Source organism: Trematomus bernacchii, unplaced genomic scaffold (assembly GCF_902827165.1).
Source record: "Trematomus bernacchii unplaced genomic scaffold, fTreBer1.1, whole genome shotgun sequence".
NCBI lineage: Eukaryota > Metazoa > Chordata > Actinopteri > Perciformes > Nototheniidae > Trematomus > Trematomus bernacchii.
In genome coordinates, this window is record NW_022987698.1 from 275,166 (window position 1) to 294,081 (window position 18,916).

General features: G+C 38.1%; 1 protein-coding gene across 1 annotated transcript; it reads left to right on the plus strand.

Annotated features, from left to right (window-relative positions):
* The first annotated feature begins 9,893 nt into the window (after positions 1 to 9,893).
* On the plus strand, positions 9,894 to 18,578 carry terf2ip (telomeric repeat binding factor 2, interacting protein). The gene is made up of 8 exons (XM_034138873.1): positions 9,894 to 9,966; positions 11,227 to 11,473; positions 12,313 to 12,449; positions 12,630 to 12,862; positions 14,346 to 14,970; positions 15,062 to 15,165; positions 15,354 to 15,779; positions 16,447 to 18,578. Exons 2-8 carry the CDS (start codon positions 11,244 to 11,246, stop codon positions 16,666 to 16,668), a joined length of 1,977 nt encoding a protein of 658 aa, XP_033994764.1. The 5' UTR covers positions 9,894 to 9,966; positions 11,227 to 11,243; the 3' UTR covers positions 16,669 to 18,578.
* Positions 18,579 to 18,916: the final 338 nt, after the last annotated feature.

Sequence of the window (18,916 nt, forward strand, 5' to 3'; positions counted from 1 at the left end):
GGGGGGGGGGCTGCCAAACGAATTGTATTAATACCAGTGGCGGGGAGAAAATAAATTTGTTGTAAATAAAATATTTTCTAACTTTTCATTCGAAGTCTGTCTCTTCCTAAAAGTTGTCTGAGTAGACGTGCGATGTCCTGTCAAAATGATTTCCTAATAATGTCCTTAAAAACGTTCCAGTCACCCAGACTCTGGAAATGTGTTTCACAGTCATTACATCAGCTGTCATCAGTGTCTCTTACCAAACACTCACACACCCTGTTGGATAGATTGCAACATCTGAACTCTGCTGAACCGTGCCAGAAACCAAAGTCTGTGTATTCCCATTTGATCGGTAAGCTGGAGGTGGTGTTATTTTCCACAGCTCAATGTTTTACGGATGTGCTGGATTGTTTTTTTTGGTAGCACCAGCTTGTATGCCCTATTTTTCATTAATATTCATTTAAAGAGAGAGCTGAAGAGAAATGGGCTAAAGGCGGGACTTGTTTGGAGTCAAACTCAGGACGATTTACACATCAGGTCACCTCAACACACAGCGCAGGTTCACTGACACAGGCGTCTTTTATGTGGTTCTTGGGCAAGTCACAAGTCTGTCAAACGCACAGTAGATGCTTCTCTTCACGTGAGGGATATAAACTGAATATACGCCTAATACAATCCACCCTTCGGGATCAACCCCTACAAATGTAAGGATCATTGTAAATTACATTTTAGTTAGTCGAAGCTATTGAACCTAAAGAAACACATATGGGCTTTAAACAATATACAGTATGATACACTGTAAGGGTGTAATCTTTTTTTTGAGATTACAGTGTTTGTAAAAATGTATCAATTATGTTAATGATCAGATATCTGTAGAATAATTATTAGGTTGGAAAAACAACACACAATCAGAAAGTTACATTAAAACATAGATATGGTTTATTTTTTCTAACATGTTATCTGAAACTTCTTCTGAATCCCTTATCTGATTAATCAGAAATGTGTCATCTGATATTACATTATATGAAACAAACACATATTTTTGAAACAGGAATATGTTACTGAAGTCAAGGGTAAGGTGATATTGGACTCTTTGTCTTTTCTTTTCTTTATGTATATACTTGGGCCTTTTTCAAATTATAACTGCTTGTAAATGCGCTACAACGTCACAGAATACTTACATTAGAAAAAATGAGCTCCACTTTAAAAAAGATGCAAATATAAAAACACATACGCGCCAAAGAAAAAAACATCTTCACCAACTTGACAACACATGTGCAGCATTTAGAAAACATTTACCAACTTCTAATACAAGTGTTGTGAGTCATTGTAGTGTGTTTGGCCCTGTCAGCTACTGTATAAGTCTAAACAAAAATGGCGGTTAACAATGAGGAGGAATATGTGTGAGCTGTAAAAGAAGAAAAAGACGAGAAGGAGAAAGCTAGGCCGTGAGAATGTAGCAGATTAAGGAGGAGTATTGCCCCTAAAAATAAGCCTTAGAGTTGGCAGATGATGGGGGGATTTCTGGCTCTGACCCGGATGGTCCTGTTGGATGGTTGTTGATGATGATGGTAATTAAATGTGTTCTTTTTGTCAAGTCAGCATATCCTCACTTTGTTACAGCCGGCCTCTGCTGACCAAACCTTGCCAAGATTCCTCAGTAAATCTGCCAAACACAATTTTCATAAAGTATTTTTCTGCAGTTGTCTGTCCACACAGAGTCCAAAGATATATAGCGACTTTGATTTACATAAGGAAGTTTTGTTTTTATTTTAGCTCCTTAAGAAACAGCAGCTTCAATTTTGTATTTTCTTTTGTTTAACTATTACAAAGGAATTTTACTCCCACCAGGGTGTGATACCTGATATGTGTGTCCTTGCAAAAGGCTTGTTTCTGAAGCGATACACCTGCTACTGAAAAAAAAACAAAGCTCTGGAGAAATAGCTGTGTTTAATCTGGTGTTTGTACAGAAAACAATTTAGGAATTTATATTATTCTTTAGGAATTGATATCTAGTTTCAGCAGTATAAATAATGGTGATACCCTGGCTTGAGCCTGCAAGGGGAAATGTATTGCAATGTAAAACTATTCTATAGTGTGAAAAGAAGTGTCGATGCACTACTGTATATGTTGATGATTGGTATTTTCAAATGTTGATTGTCTTTTTTTCTTGTCCTACAATATTATCAATGCCAATAGTAAACTTTTGTAAATATGAATGCTCCTCGAAATATGAATTTTACCATCTGAAAAAGTAGGTATGGTATATGTTTGATATATTTTCAATTGTTTTATTGAGGGAAATAACAACACCAGTTCACTGGATTGGAATAAACATTGTTGATTTAGTTTGCTGATCAAACATGAACAACCAGTACCTTGATGAGAAAGTATTCATCAAAAAAAATATTATCACTCATGTGACATGACGGTTTTTTCCACCCACCGACATTTTTCAGACATGGTGTTGCTTCACCTGTAACTGGCAGAGCTCATCACGATACCTTTGTCAGGTAGATTCTTTCCAAATGATTCACACATTCACATGCTCCTTAATGCCATTACAGTCAATGTCTAAAGTTGAATGTAATGTGATGTAACCTGTAATCTGTTCTGTCACACTGTATGACTGAAAGGAAAACATGTTTTACATCATTCCTAATTAGTTGGTTCAAGTGAAAGCATTTATCCCTTTAATCTCTAATTGCTGTGTAACTTTTTTTCATTTCAACATAACTGTGAGAGATTGAGGAGAGAAAAGCGGCTTTTTTTAAATATATAAAAAAGAAGCATTAACTTTGCGCTGGCGGGAAGATTTAGGGATTCAATCTGAAACACCAATAAAACATTTAAAAAAGAAAGAAAGGAGCTTCAAAACATTTCATTATGTGGCTAAATTGGGTGTTTATTATTTTATTTTTGTTGAGAGTTTGAGGAAAAGATGATTTTGTTCTCATGACTGAATGTTTTTTCTTTGGACGGACACTATAATTTACATTTCTTTACTATGTTCAATCTGAATTTACTTTAAAATTAAAAAAAATCTATATTGATTCTGACTTTTCTACATCCAACTCACAGGTTTATCATTGCTTTTAGAAGTGAAGTTATAGTCATTTGTTCTGGGAATGTCATTTTCGAGCCTGAGACCTGAAAAACAGGCTTGGGGCTTAACAGGTTAATATATCTCTTTATCTAACTTTTTTTGAGAGAAGGTAAATAATGCTGCCAGCTACACATTCTCAATATCTCTTCAAATGTCATGCCTTTTTTTCAAGCAACTAAACTGGTAACTGCCTGATGGTGTGTCTTATGAACTTTCCCAGATCTGAAGATATTGAAAGTACTAGAGTTTAAACCAACTAACTCGTCAACTAACTTATCAAGTGAGGCCTTACAGTGGTGTGGTGACCCGGGTCCCTTTAGCCTAGTTTAACCCAGGCAGCACATCCACAGGGAGGATCGCAGTGTGCCAGTGAGAAGGCCTACTGTGTAATCCTATGTGGAACCTACTTGAGCAGGTCTCCCTTGAAAAAGAGATCAATGATCTCAATGGGATACACCTGGATAAATAAAGGTTTGAAATGAAATGAAATGAAGGCAAAAAGTCTTGATTTTTCACCCACAGTCATGAAGTCCAAGAGAGGTGGGGGCTAAGGATTCATCCTGTAAGATTTATTTTAGGGACCTCTATTGATCGAGGAAAATAAATGATAACAAACGTATGAATCTGTGTTCTTTTAACGTTGTTTCCAAATGCAAAGAGGTTCTTCTTTTTCGGGGGGGGGTACAATAAGATTTTACCAAACCTCACTTCTGAACTTAAATGATGGGTCATATATTGTTTGATAGACATGCCTGGTGTTGTGTAAAGTAGTGTAATATCTCCCTCTGCAGGATGGAAACAGTTACTGAAGCTCACAGCAGGGATCTTTCTTCTGCCAGAGCCTAATCTAATTATGACAGATTGTTCACAAACATACATCAACTTGGAGGAGTTGCAGCACCCCATGGCTGTTTTATTGTTTCAGCTGGTTGAGCTGTAGAGAGAGAGGAACAATAAAGCCAATAACAATAAAGTAGTTGTCAGGACTGTGAGGGAGGAAAGGTTGCCGAGGTGATACAGTTAACAGGCCAGCCCAATTCCTTCACATGGTCTCCTGGAGTAATTGGATGTAGAAAAATTAAAGCTGGACGCCGGAGTCACAAAAAATTGTTCGGAAATCCTGATTCGTTTTTGGCCTTTTTGAGGGAATTTGGTCAATACAAGAAACACTCAAAAAGTAGCCATTACCATGAAATACCATTACTTGCTTGTGAGAGTAAAGAAAAACTACAAACCACATTAAACATGGTGTCAATGATTTGCATTAGAATTACCATTCTGATTAGGATCTTGTCTCGCACTCGTGTCATGGGACAGGTTTTTATGCGATCATGTATACTATTGTATACAGCGAAATACAGACTTAAATGGGTACAATTATGCTTGCTACGGTATACATAAAAATGTGTTGTGAGGTCAGGATCTTTAGTCAAAGTCAACTTTATTGTCAATCTCAAAATATGTTTGTACACACAGACACTTGGTGCACTGGAGATGTGTACTCTTTAGTTTAGTGCATCCACTGGGAGTGTATCTTCCATCTTTGATGCACCCTCTCATAACATCACAGTGTGCATGTTATACATCAGGGTTGCCAACTCTCACGCATCTGGCGTGTGACACACGCTTTCACTCTCAATCTCACGCTCTCACGCTGCCCAAACTATTCTCACGCCAAAAACAAGATGAACCGGCGATCGTTTTTGGTTGGTTATTAATTTTGTTGGATACACTTTCCCGGAAATTATTGCGATAAACGATAATATTGTCGGCACCGTTGTATGACCATTTTAGACCACTGACATAATGATAATATATAATAATAATTCAAGTACATCCTTTCAAACTGCTAGTCACATCCTCATGTAAATGGCAATTTATCGAGTTCATTTTTATTTATCGTATGATAAGTCAATTATTTGCTTATCGTGACAGGCCTATGCACACAATAAAACAGTGGAAACAAACATGTGTTTGACTTTCATTAGTGAATGAAACTGTGTGCCCTTTATAGTCTGTGTATTGTGTATTTGTATATATTGTATATATATCCTATATATATGCTAAGGTCCCGCTACTGACACGATAGCAGTCATTTAGTGCGCATATGTGTAATCAAACCAATTAAACCCATGATATCAAAATCTCACTCCAGCCAGGTACCCAAAGTTGGCAACCCTGATACATTGTGTGGCTATCATTTTGGCTAGTTTCCTGCTTATAGAAGAACACATCAGGTTTCCTTTTCTTTGACTGTCATGGTATTCATAATGTCCTGGTGTTGAACTCAGTGCAGGAGTATTAGACACACACACTAACACACAGACTTAATATCTCCCAATAGGACGTTCAATGTTTTTATTCGAGAAATATGATTTTTCTTCGTGTGTGTCCTGACCCTAAAGATGGTCACTTTTTTCTGAAATTGCATGACACATTGGATTCTGTACGTAAACACATGAACTAATATGTTGAGACAATTTTCAAGACACATTTAAGCAATGAATCTTTCATATGCTTTTTCAAAAGGTGAGGTCATCGAATATCATCTCTTAAGAAGGCAAACACAATGCTCTAAATGGATGTCGACATATTTCACAAATGTCACAAAAACCAAGACACACATCTTGGACATGGATTTCAGATGGGTTTTCTTCTATTATATATGAATATGCTATTTATAATTTCTTAGTGAAAGGTATAATTTCTTATCAATAGCTCCCAGGTTGTCATGATTTCAGTTTTGTGTATAGTTTCCTGTTTTATTTTGAAATTCCGTTCTTCTTGTGTCTTGACTCGTCTTCTTTCCTGTGTTTTCCCTCATGTGCTTGATTGTCTGATTGTGTTTCACCTCCCCTCTCCAGCTGTTTGTTGGCTTGTGATAAGCCTTGTGTATTTAGTCTTGCTTTCCCTTGTGTTCCTTGTTGGGTCGTCGTCGTCGTTGTCCTCATGTTTGGTTCCTGATTTCACTTCATTCCCATGGATGTTCCTGTTTCCCTTGTCTGCCCTCATGCGTCCTCCTAGTCCTCCTTGTTCGTTCTAGTTTTGTTAATAAAAGCTCACCTTGTCTTAACATTCCCATACCTGCCTCCCCTGTTTTTATGAATATTTTTATAAAATGTCATCATTTTTCAATTGAGATATCTTGGTTTTTTTCAACAGCTTCCAGGTCATATGACCAAGTGACTCCAAATCAATGTAACACTGTTATACTACGCTGCACAAGTAGGATACACCTCTTTTATCATATCATTTACTGAGACATAAGAGGTCTTTATTCATAGTGATTTAATCCAATTAATTGATCAAAATTAATTTAGAGGTTTTCTGTTATGTCTCTAAGTCTTGCAATCATTTTGAGAATTATCTGCTCATAGTCTGGGTTCTTGAACGATCTGCAGTTGTCATAGTCTGTACAGGGAGCAGAAAGGCTTAAGAGAACATGGAAAATGATGCAGAAATGAAAAATTCAGCATACATAACATCGTATACAAACTTCATTTTTTTAAAGAAAGGACGGGCAACGTCAATTGTTTATACTGACTACATGCCTATTGTTAAGATATATTTATATCATTATTCAAGTCCTTCTCTTATGTTAAATCTGATAGGTGTCTCACCATGATCTGAGCTTAGAATCACCGGATCATACAAGCCGAGGCACTCTGCCTGTGTCCTAAACTCCTTCAGCTCAGCAGCATTGATGGTGTTTCTCCTGCCTGGTGAGGAGGGAACACATTTTAAATAAAGGCCTTGTGAAGACATTATGTCTATGAACATTACAGTGATATCTCAGTATCACTTTATGATATCATTATCACAAGGTTAAAATTCCCATTTGTCCTTTTCTTTTGGTTTACGACCAAATACCTGCAAAACTAATCACAATCTCATGAGTCTCTGCAGTTAAAGGTAGGGTAGGTAAGAATGGAGAAACCAGCTCGAGTGCGCTAGAATTTGAAAGTACGCAGCCGAAATAAATCTGCCCCTTCCTTCAGACTTCCTTACCGAGCCTCTCACACACACGAACGCGCACATGACCAATGAGGGCACGAGATAAGTTTGTGCACGAGATGGAAGGCTGACAGGCAGGTAGGCCATCCAGTTATTTTAGCCGGGCCGGCTCAGATGATTGGTCGTGCTTTTTACAGCGCCACGGCTTCCACAGATGACATTCTTTTATGTATTTATTGTCAAAGCATTTAAGATATTCATTGCTATCGGGATGTTAAGAGCATTCCATGGAATATAACAACAAGTGTTTCTGAAGTGAATTACCTACCCCACCTTTAAGTGTTTAGTGCTAATTAGCAAATGTTAGCATGCTTACTTGCTGAGCACCAGCACGTCTTTTATTTCATCACCTAGTAATCATTATAAATGTTGTTCTGTATTGAGTATTAGTGTCATGTTAAGTTATATTTGACTGTGTATCACCATAGTTGGATATATTATTACATAATTTCTCATTTCAGTTTGATTTGAGTTCTACTTACTGAAGAGAAATAATAAGGAGTTGTATTGGCTATGTTCCTTTATAAGGAGGCAGTCAGGACAGCCACTCTGCAGCAGCACACCTGGTGGAGCAAGGCTGCCATCTGTTGGAAACATTAAAAAAAGATAATATATGGTAATGACATGAAATACTATAATATTATAATCACATTAACACAACATCTCCTCAAGATGTTGAAAATACAAATAATGTTACATTAAAAAAAAGAAAAATTGAAGAATATCACACAAGTAATGTCCTACACATTAATTCAAAGCCTATCAGCATTATTGGGGGAATTGTTTAGAATCTCTTTTGTTACATATTTTCTTTTAATATTCTTTACTCTTATAACTATTATTTTAATTTTAATTTTATTTATAAGTCAAATTATATATTGTGGATATTAACACAGTGTGAACATTGCAAATAGTAAAAATTAGTTAGCATTCTTAAATATCAAAAGAGTTATTTTTAAAGAAGACAATTCAAGACCAGTGTTCAATAAACAAACTTCTTACCTTTGCCATTGGACAGAGTGTTGTTCTTATACGCAAATGTAGTTGATTCGTTCATGCAGTGTCCATACCTGAAACAAATGTATTAAAGATCAAACTGAAAGAGCATCTGCAAAGGACATGTTGATGTAAGATGCACAAGTAACCTACAAAGTTACAAATACAAAGTGTGATGCATCAGATTCACATCGACAAATGAACCACCATTACAGTAAGTAAGATTGCTTACACTTTAATCTTAGCGGTTGCATCCGAATCGTTCGGTGAGTCCCATATGGGTATCGTCCACTTCAAGACTTGGCCCGAGAACATATTTAAAAAACATTGATAAGAGAAAACTCTCCGAGGACATGCCTATGAGTCGCCAACTCCCAGTCAACTGAAACCAGAAATATTAAATGTATCATACTACATCTATTTCCTTTTGGTTTAAAAATGAGACTTTTACGGTGAAGATTTTACAAGCCCTGGGAAAAAGATATGTAGCATTAATCGGTACAGTAGTTTCAATTTAGATTTGACTGATTCAATTGTTACAAAAGTACAAAGAGAGTTATGAATGGGAAAAGAGACTTTCGTCAGGATCTTTGTCCACTGGCTGCAGCAGCTTCTCACAGGCCAGTGATGCAGGCTGGCACACTGAGGAGAGACTCAGCACGACAGCAGTAACACACAGAGTCTTCATCATGGCTCTGATTCCTCTTCATCTCTCTCAGGTTGCTTTTATAAAGATAGCACTGACCAATTACTACTTTGCAACATCCATCCACCCCTGTTTGAGTTGGTACAACGTCCACTTAAACTGAATGTTGCAAGCCTTTATGTTTACTTAAAAAAAAAACTAGACTGCAAATACAGCAGTTACTAAACTTGAAAACAAGGGGCAGAGGTCTGTTGAGTTTCTTCTCTGTTTGCAGTTTTATAACAGCATGGTGTGTGTGCACCAACTATTTTAGGGTCAAGTCTTTCTCATTTTGATATAGCCTACTATATTCTTTCTACAACTGATCCTACACATCCAGAATTCACTGATAGAGGAAGCTTTGAGTATATAGTGTGTTTTTACACTGGAAAGGTGACACAATGGATGGAGAATACAAGACAGTGAGCATGCTAAATACGGCGCACAAGACCAGGTGCATGTTGCGAACAATTATTGTTACAGTGAATGAAGGGGGTGGGGCTGGGGTGTCTAAAGTCAAAGATGAATCTTGATTGGGCCAAATTTGACCTTGAGTCACCCACAACAATGCTGCTGGGTCTACCCAGACCCGAACACCAAATTAGGCTATACACTTTTTTTTTAGAGATCTTCAGACTTTGTCAAAATCAGTTTTGTAGTGTTTATATAGCTGTTGTGGAGGATATCATGAAGCCTTGTTAAAATAAAAAACTAGAGCGTAGTTATTATATAATTTTAACTTGAAAAGGGTCTCGGGAGACCCGAACAAAACAGAAGGGGACATGTTTTATGTCTATTTGGAATGTATAACAATGCATTACCAAAGTAGGAACTGCATTTGTTGAGTGTTCTTGTTGAATAAAATAGCTAGCAAAAGAGTGTGTTATACTGCAGAAAGAAACCCAACTATTATTCTAATAATTAACTTTTATGGGCATAAGCAATTCATTCAAATGAATAGCTTAAGATTTGTATAGGCTCAGGCTGACCTACCATTTTCACAGTTTTCTAAGAAAAATACATTATGTTATACTTACAAACATCCAACAGAGGGGGCAGTTATGCAACATTACCTGGAATCAATCCGGCGAGGAAGAATAAGACCCGGAAGTAGCCGGTTGCTCTGTTTTGGTTTTGTCGCGGCGGGAAAGCTCACATAAGAACGAAGTAAACAAATTACATGGTAAGAATTAAGTTCAATGTCTCATGTATTTTGTTTAGTCATTAAATCAGCTAATCTGGCTGCAAAGCTCTCTTAATGTTCTGCCGTTAAACGGGCTACGTCAGGGTTGCCAACTTTGGGTACCTGACTGGAGTGAGATTTTGATATCATGGGTTTAATTACACATGCGCATAAATGACTGCTATCGTGTCAGTAGCGGGACCTTAGCATATATATAGGATATATATACAATATATACAAATACACAATACACAATACACAGACTATAAAGGGCACACAGTTTCATTCACTAATGAAAGTCAAACACATGTTTATTTCCACTGTTTTATTGTGTGCATAGGCCTGTCGCGATAAGCAAATAATTGACTTATCATACGATAAATAAAAATGAACTCGATAAATTGCCATTTACATGAGGATGTGACTAGCAGTTTGAAAGGATGTACTTGGATTATTATTATATATTATCATTATGTCAGTGGTCTAAAATGGTCATACAACGGTGCCGACAATATTATCGTTTATTGCAATAATTTCCGGGAAAGTGTATCCAACAAAATTAATAACCAACCAAAAACGATCGCCGGTTCATCTTGTTTTTGGCGTGAGAATAGTTTGGGCAGCGTGAGACTGAGAGTGAAAGCGTGTGTCACACGCCAGATGCGTGAGAGTTGGCAACCCTGAGGCTACGTTAAAGCGTATCGTGCTAACCAGACCTAGCTACTCTAACCTAAGCAACGGGAAAAAGTAGTACTAACATGTTTCTAATGCATGTACAAACACTCATTCATAAAACTGGTTTGGTTTATTTAACATTAATTGGTTTATCAAACACATTGTATTAGAATATCATCAACTTCCATGCCATGTGAGCCAGTGATTCAATGCAGCATAGTGTTACTACACACTGTAATATAAAACACTTCTCTTTATTGGATTTGAGTCCAGCTTTTTACTGTAGACAAGTTGAATAAACTTTAATAAATTAAGTGTTTATGTAAGCCATTGCCTCCCAATCCATATGAGATATTATTATGGAACTAGACAAATAAGACACACCTTTTTTTTTATTGGATTTTAAAAATAATTGGGGGATAATCATTTTAAATATTGTTATTCAAATTACCCTACCCTAGATTTCCTCAATTTATTTCATTGTACTGTAGTCCACGTTTTACTTTATAAAAATCTGTATGTATTACAGTAACTTTTCATTTGTTTTAAGGGCTGTCTTTTCTGTAATTGACCCTCCTCCACTAGGTGAGACATTTGAAAGCATGGCGTCCACAAAGCAGGATGCGGCCATATCTGACATCTCCCCAGTTCTGTTCCTGACGGTGGACGGTGAACCCATGTCCTTCTTCCTGAGACCGGGTCCTGTTAAATGCAAGCTCCAGCCGCTCATTGCAGCTGGAGGAGGGATCCTGAGCAATGTGCAGCGGCCAGGGGCCATTCTGCTCATTGACCCCGAAGAAAACGTCTCTATTCCTGAAACTACTGCTCACTGGTAGGTGCTGGGCTGGGATGCCATTAGGGAGTGTGTTACGTGAGGAGAAATACTGTTCAGCCTCTTCAGTTGATAAAACATGACCATACCATGTAAGGCAATTTCTTGGCTTTGATGGTTATTTTGAGCCATTTAATAATCATATTTTAAGAATATTTCTGCCCAACATTCACATATCTAGATCCAAAGAATACTTCATCCCAAATTTCATTTTTGAATGTCATTATTGTATTATTATATTCATTAACTATGAATTATTATAGAAATGTTTATTTTTGTTTGCATGCCTCAATCTTGAATTGAGGAATCCAAAGACAGAGACAATTGTTGATCAATTAAGGTAGGTAGAGGCTGCGTTTAAAAACAGCAAAACGATATCAACATATCAGTTCACAAACTGTCACATAATAACCGCAGCCCAAGTCTAATTTATTCAGTGAAATACTCACAATGTTCCAAACATGCCTTTGCTGTCTGTCTCGTCAAACACTAATTCAAGAATGAATGTATGGACGTAAGCATATGAACATTTTTGTTATTGACCTTTAACTGTTCACTCTTCTAAGGCTCATTGAAAATAAGGCCTACCCTTATTGGATCATTAAACAGAATTTTGTTTATTGGAAAAAAACAAGAGCATTTTATTTTCATGGCTTACACATTTGTATTCATCCTTTCTAATGGCCGAGCACTTTTAGGTTTTAGCACAGTAAGCCAAATAACTCTTTCTATATGTAGGTGATAAGGAGTGTAATTTATATCGACAACATTGTTATTGTGTAACTATCATTAAACATATTTAAAGCATGAAATGAAAGTGCTGTCTGTTTATTCCTCAGTTACGTGTCCACCCAGTACATTCACGACTGTATTGAGAAGGAGGAACAGCTGAATTTAGAGGACTACAGGTTAAACCCTGAAGTTGCCCCGAGACAGTCTCCTAGACTCAACAGGACCTCTCGTCGTCTCTCAGGAGGTATGATGTTATGAGCTGACCTTCTTGTAAGGAGCATAGTTTACTTGTAACAAGATATAAAAAGTGTGCAGTTGTTTTGTATTAGCTTTAGCCTTTATTATCACATGAATATTCATGTCACACTGTTTATTAGTTTTACATTTACTGACAAATACTTCCTCATTCTTTCATAAAAATTAGGCAGGATTGCCTACACAGCTGAAGATGATGCAGCCATTTCGAGTTATGTCAGCAAGCACCAGAAAGAGGTTGGGGGGAACCGGCTTTGGCAAGAGATGGAGAAGCAGAATGTGACCAAACACAGCTGGCAGTCAATGAAATACCGCTATAAAGTGTGCCTGGCAAATAAACAACCAGAGGTTTTGGAGGTGAAAGCAGAGGAAGCCACAAAATCAGTAGAGGGTGATTTGAAGGTAATTTACTTTGAAGATATTTAGCTATATATTTCTCTGTATAACTATATTTCTTTCAGAATGTACATAAGAGGCAGTTTTAAATACAGTACTACTGTCCAACAGCTTAAACCTATTCAATGCAACAGTCCTGAAATAAACCCAACGTTATTGAACCTTTTAATGTTCAGGTTTGGTTGGCAGGCTGTCAATAGAGGTGTTTATCCTTTTAGTGGTCTATTGTTCTACAGAATATTGAAAGATGATTTTATTGAGTAGATGAGTAAATGTATATTTCAAGTATGGTCATTCATTTGAGCAATATATGAGTCATACCAGGGACAATTCTGGTGTTATTAGGGAGGGTGTGAACACTTTATCGAACATTCATTGGACATGAGGGCTGTCATGAGTTAAAGGTTTTTTCGCACAGTTACAAAGATACAAAAAATAATGTTCATGTTACCTCATATCACCACCATTTAGTGCGACAATGTATTGAAAACTATTTTTTTATGTAAAATGGTCAAATAAACTCCAAAATTCCCACATTGCTGCAACATAACAAATCCCAGGTTGATTATTTTGGAGGCTGTAGGTCAGAACCAGAAACAGGTTTATTACCAGCTAGGTTGACACGTACGAGAACTTTGACTTGGTGTTGTGGTGCATACATAAAACAAAAATTAAAAACACAGATAGGTGCTAGTATATTTGTTCATAATATCAGCGGTGGTGCCAAAAAAACATTAACATTTTCAAAGTAACAGAGTAATCATAAAACACGTACACATAATGCCACCTTCTTCTTTTTTTAACTCACTGCTGTGCAACCATTACCACAGTTAAAACATTTAGTAGGTTTGAATGTGATTTGTAGGGGCTGTGTATGGGATTTGGTGTCATCTATTTTTGCAGTTGCAAATTGTACCCCCACACACCCCTCCGTTAACCACGGAGGTAAAGAGTTGTCAATTGAAGTGCCATGGTAACACCTGGGTATCCTTTTTACTGCACTGTTAGTGTACAGTTTTATTATTATGCTGCTGTGTTTATTGTATTTTTGCAACTCTGGCACAACAATTTCCTTCGGGATAAATAAAGTCCTATCTTATCTTATCTTTAGGTCTTTAGACGCCATCCCTAGAATAACACTACTTTAGAAGCAGTTTAACAAACGTGTCTGAGAATTACGCGGACATTAAGGTAATGTAAAAACAGGAAAGATCTTCTCTAGAGCCAGAGTTTTGTTTGTGTGTTCAGAGCTACTGCAAAAACATTTCAGACCCTGTGAAGAGGACCCCCTCCCTGCACAGATCTGAAGGACTCACTCTAAGCTAACACAAAATTAACAGTTCTTTGTTTCAGGCGATTATACACGAATGAAAGCATTAATATTACATTCCATTTCTGCTAATCATACCCCCTAAATACTACACACTGGTCCCTTGATAAGCAATTTAAATGACTTGAACTGAACACAACAGATTTGGTGTCTCCACAGATAGATGCCCAGCCCATACCAGCTGAAGACACACAACCAGAATCTCCAAAATCCATCTCTCCCGAAAAAGAAGTCCAACTTGCGAATCCACAATCTGATGAGCAACCAGCTGAAAGCACACTAGTAGAGACGGTAGAAGCTGAAACTAACCCCCCCCAACCCGAGGGACCTTGTTTAGACCCACACACAGATGATCAGCCCATCCAAGCTGAGAGCACGGAAACAATCATCTCTCCTGAGAAAGAAATGTTGCCAGAGGACTCTCCTCCAGCTCAGCCCGAGTCCCTGCCAGGCACCCCTCTTCAGATAAAGCCTAAAGAGAAACAGAAGGCCTCCCCAAAGCCCCAACAACCTCAGAGACGACCAACACGCTGGCATCTTGTGCTGGAGGGGTCGCCTGAACCATATGGTAAAAAACTCAGATCAGCAATTCCTTCAAGACGATGTGGATCATCCCCGCAGCTCTCGGAGAAAAGTAAATCTCCCACTAAGTCTGCTCCTAAGAAAGACAAAATGGTGGAGCAGCCGCCTTCAAAGAAAGCCAGAGGAAGCAGTGTGGCAGCGGCGCCAGAGGAACCGCAGGAGGAGAGCGCACAAGCTCCTGTTTCTGAAACAGCACCAACAGGTGTGTTATACATCTCCCAGTGTGGGAGAGCTTTTATATAATAGAGGATCTTCACTTCTCTAATTTGTCAACCTCCAATGATATGTTGCAGATGCAGAGTCTAATTCAGTGCCACAGGAAGTGGAGAAGAAAAAAGAAAAGAGAAAGTTGGGGATTTTAGAGTTGGCTATAAAGGAGTTTGAAGATGAAAGTGAGGTAAGACAAAACCGATTTATAATGAATAAAAATGGCTTGTCACAAGGTTGCTTTTCGATCAAGGAATCCTTGAATTGTATCAGCTGATGTTATCCTTTTCTTCATCACCTCCAAAAAAACCATTCTCCCCATGAAAGAATCCTTAGTTATGCTTTATTTAATCAAACCTTTGTGTTCCTGTCTCTCAGTCGGATGAGGATGTAGCTCCAGACCTCCAAAACCCATCCGAAACACCAACGATACAACCCCCAGCGACAGAACCTCCCCCCCCCACTGCAGACACAGCCTCCACACTGCCCGACCTTGAGCATGGAGCCGACCTCCAGGAGAACACGCCAGACCCCCAGGCCTCCAGCAGCAACTGCCCCCCAGAGACCGGCTGCCCTGAACCTGCAGCAGCTGAGGGGGTCCGCTCCTCCTCCAAAGCCCACCTGTTCATATTCGACAGTGAAACTCAGGAGGAGGAAGACTCTCAGTCTGTCATCGGTCCCAGCAGAGAAGCTCCATCCCGACCAGAGGCAGCGGTGAACAAAGATGCTGCCTTTTCCCTGACTCAGGTCCAGCTGGAGGAGGACAAACAGCGAATCAAAAAGCTGATGAAGCAGACCGGCCAGGTGAGGACTGATGATGCAATGGGAATGGGAAATGAACTGCATTTGTTGTAGCGCTTTTCCAGTCTTTGCAACCCCTCAAAGCGCCTTTACACATACGAGTCACCATTCACCCATTCACACACATCTCACAACATTGGCAATTTGGTCTTAAGCTTCTTGCCCAAGGATACATCAACATGTTGACTGCAGTGGCTGGAAGCAGCAGCACAGAAGTGATTGAAAATAAAACCATTTATTGATTTCTAATGCCAACGCTTGTGTCGTGATAACGCTTTTAAGTTTTTTTCATATAGCTGATTCTAATATACTGGATAATATAACTTTTCGAAGCAAATATTGATATATGCAATTCATTTAGATGAATGTCCCAAAGCATATCATTATTGAATACATGTTATAAATCGTTTAACAGCATTAATTATAAGATAATAAAAGTGATGAATCGCACCAATACTGTATGTTCATTATTACAGCTGTCATGTGATCGTGTAGGTTACATCACATTTCATTTCATTTAGGTGACGCTTTTATCCAAAGCTACTCAATAAGTGTAGACCTGATGCATGTTCAAAATGCTTAAGAAAAAAAGCTATCAGTGAATTTGACAACTTATTTATTTTGTACATTTTTGGGCATTTCTGAACTCCCCCAACTATTTTTATTCCAGGACTTGATCAGTGTGACCAAAGCCCTGTTGAGGACCAGCGGGGACGTCTCTGCTGCTCTGGAGCACCTTTTGAACCCCTCTTCCGCATTGGGACCCCTGTGGTGTCGCAGTGACGACGGTCTCTTGCTCTCAGATGATCCCGGGGTCCGACAGAAGCTGCAGGAGAAATACAGCGAGCAGGGCGTGGCCAAAAGAGTCGTGTTCCTCGAGGTAGAGGGGTGACAGTGCTGGAAGGAACTCTTGTGGTGGCAGATAAATACAAAAATCTGTTATAAGTAAGCATTTTCCAAAAAGCACAAGTTAAGATAATAAAAGGAATGTTTGAATTATTTCATTTAGTAAGGGTCCTGGTATTGTGCATGCATCACTCACAAAAAAACTCAGCAAAGAACCATTGTGTTATCAGTAACACCTGCCGATAAGATGTCTGTAAAGAGTTGCTGAACTGACTTTACTACATTAATGACTGCAGCCAAGTTCTTGAACTTTTCACACACTCGTCACAATTATCAGGAATTCCAAGCAAAATGAAAAGGACAGGTTAGAGGACTTTCTGTTTATCTTCGCTGAACTACATTGTAGTAATTTGATTACGGATAACTGTACATCCTTGAATTTTCTACTGATGAACAATAAAACCATACTGTCTAGATTCATATGCACTTTTTCACAGAGCATTCAAGTATACTATAATGGCACGGAAACCTCTTTAATCTTTTTGAATGAGTGAAAAGAATTAAGAAAAAAACACAGCCTTGATTTTTCTTTTCCAAACCACAATTTTATTTCATTTTCCCCCAAAAAACAATTGAGTACATTCATAATTCTGAAACAATCTGCCCCAAACCCACATGAAAACATTTTATGAATAGTTTAAACAAAAATAATGAGAAATAAAACTATTAAATTAAAGCAGACAAATCAACCATGAACCAAACAGGATGCTTCCTGTAATGCAAATGAAACACAAAGACCAGAATCCATACAGATCAGTAGAGTTTACCCTAATATGGCCACAAGTATTGCTGCACCTTGAATCTCCCGTTTATGAAATAAAAGATCTCAGAAAAATAATGACTTATAACAGCAAACAGGTATGCCATGAACATATACAACTGTTAGTTGAAACAACCGTTAACACAACCGTGTATTCCTAGCGCACGCTGATAAAAACCAATTGCATAAAAAAACATTTTAAATATGAAACATTCACTCGGACCTAAGTCACATACATCTAGGCCGCACACTGTAAGTCGGTCAGGTAAGAACACATTTAGTAAAGCAACCCATACCAAGGTCTCCAAATCACAGCACACCATATATCCCTGGATTTAAACAGCTACATGGTTTTTGCTCAGCTTTTACATGTGAGGTCTTTAGAAGATGCCTCCAATCAAGCTACATTCATTAAGGAGGGTTGCTACAATTATGTCGACTGCATGTCGTTTGAATGTGACCTGATCTGAGAGAAGTAAATGGAGACGATGCACTTAATGCAAGACTTGTTGCAAGAAGTTTGAAAACACACGTGTGGTGGTATGCATGGACAAACACTGAGATTTTCCAGAGTTAGTAGGATTTATAGCTGGATTTATGTCTCTGTCCTTTCACTGTACACTTTGCTTTGGTTGGCTGGTTAATGTGATGGTGATGTGAGCTCCTTTAACGAGCAAGAGCGAACTGTGTTGCTGTTTCTGGAAGACAGTCATTGAATCAATACATATGCCTTTGATGTTGATAAAAAGAACAGTAGCGATAACAGAATGGCTCTTTGTTATTTATCAGGCTGGTTTTACATCAACTCATAAGAGGATATGAAGGATCTCCATGAGTGAGACACTTCCTCACTCTTGTCTTATGTAGTTAGTTTTTTATTATGGGTGATCTGATATGGTCAATAATTGACAGAATCGTCTGTTTAATAATCTTGCTAAATCAATCAAAGCAGAGTATGGTGACAATAACACACTTTTTGGTTAACAGAATAATTAGAAAAAACAGTGAAAAATATGTCACAAATATTATTATTATTGATTAGGCTTGACGCAAAGTCTGCATTGCAGCTATTACGTTAAAAAAAGAAAGTTTAAAAAAAAAAAAGACTCATAGCTCCCTTTCTCCACACAAACATGCTGAAACAACAAAAGGCCTGCGTTTTAACATTCTGATCTGTAAAACTTCAGTATAGAAGTAGCACTTATTCTTTGATCCAGCAAACCGTACATACATTATAATACAAAGAGGTGATAAAAAGATCACTTATGTCCCCATGCTTCGATCGCTTGCTACGCTTATCCTGTGGGAGCATTGAGAAGAGAAATCGTGAGACTTCTCGCTCTGTTGCAAAGTGTTTGTGATGAATAAAAAGGCCTCTGGGGTATACGATCACATGCCTACAGCTTGTTATGTACAGTCTGACACTTTTAGCCCCAATTCAGGAGAGCCAAAGCAGGATGTACAACCCGTCTGG

Bases quoted from the DNA above. Each gene is read 5' to 3' on its own strand.
- terf2ip (XM_034138873.1), top strand. From the start codon at position 11,244: ATGGCGTCCACAAAGCAGGATGCGGCCATATCTGACATCTCCCCAGTT. The intron at 12,450-12,629 runs GTATGATGTTAT...CATAAAAATTAG, and splicing joins CTCTCGTCGTCTCTCAGGAG to GCAGGATTGCCTACACAGCT. The intron at 15,780-16,446 runs GTGAGGACTGAT...TTTTTATTCCAG, and splicing joins TGATGAAGCAGACCGGCCAG to GACTTGATCAGTGTGACCAA.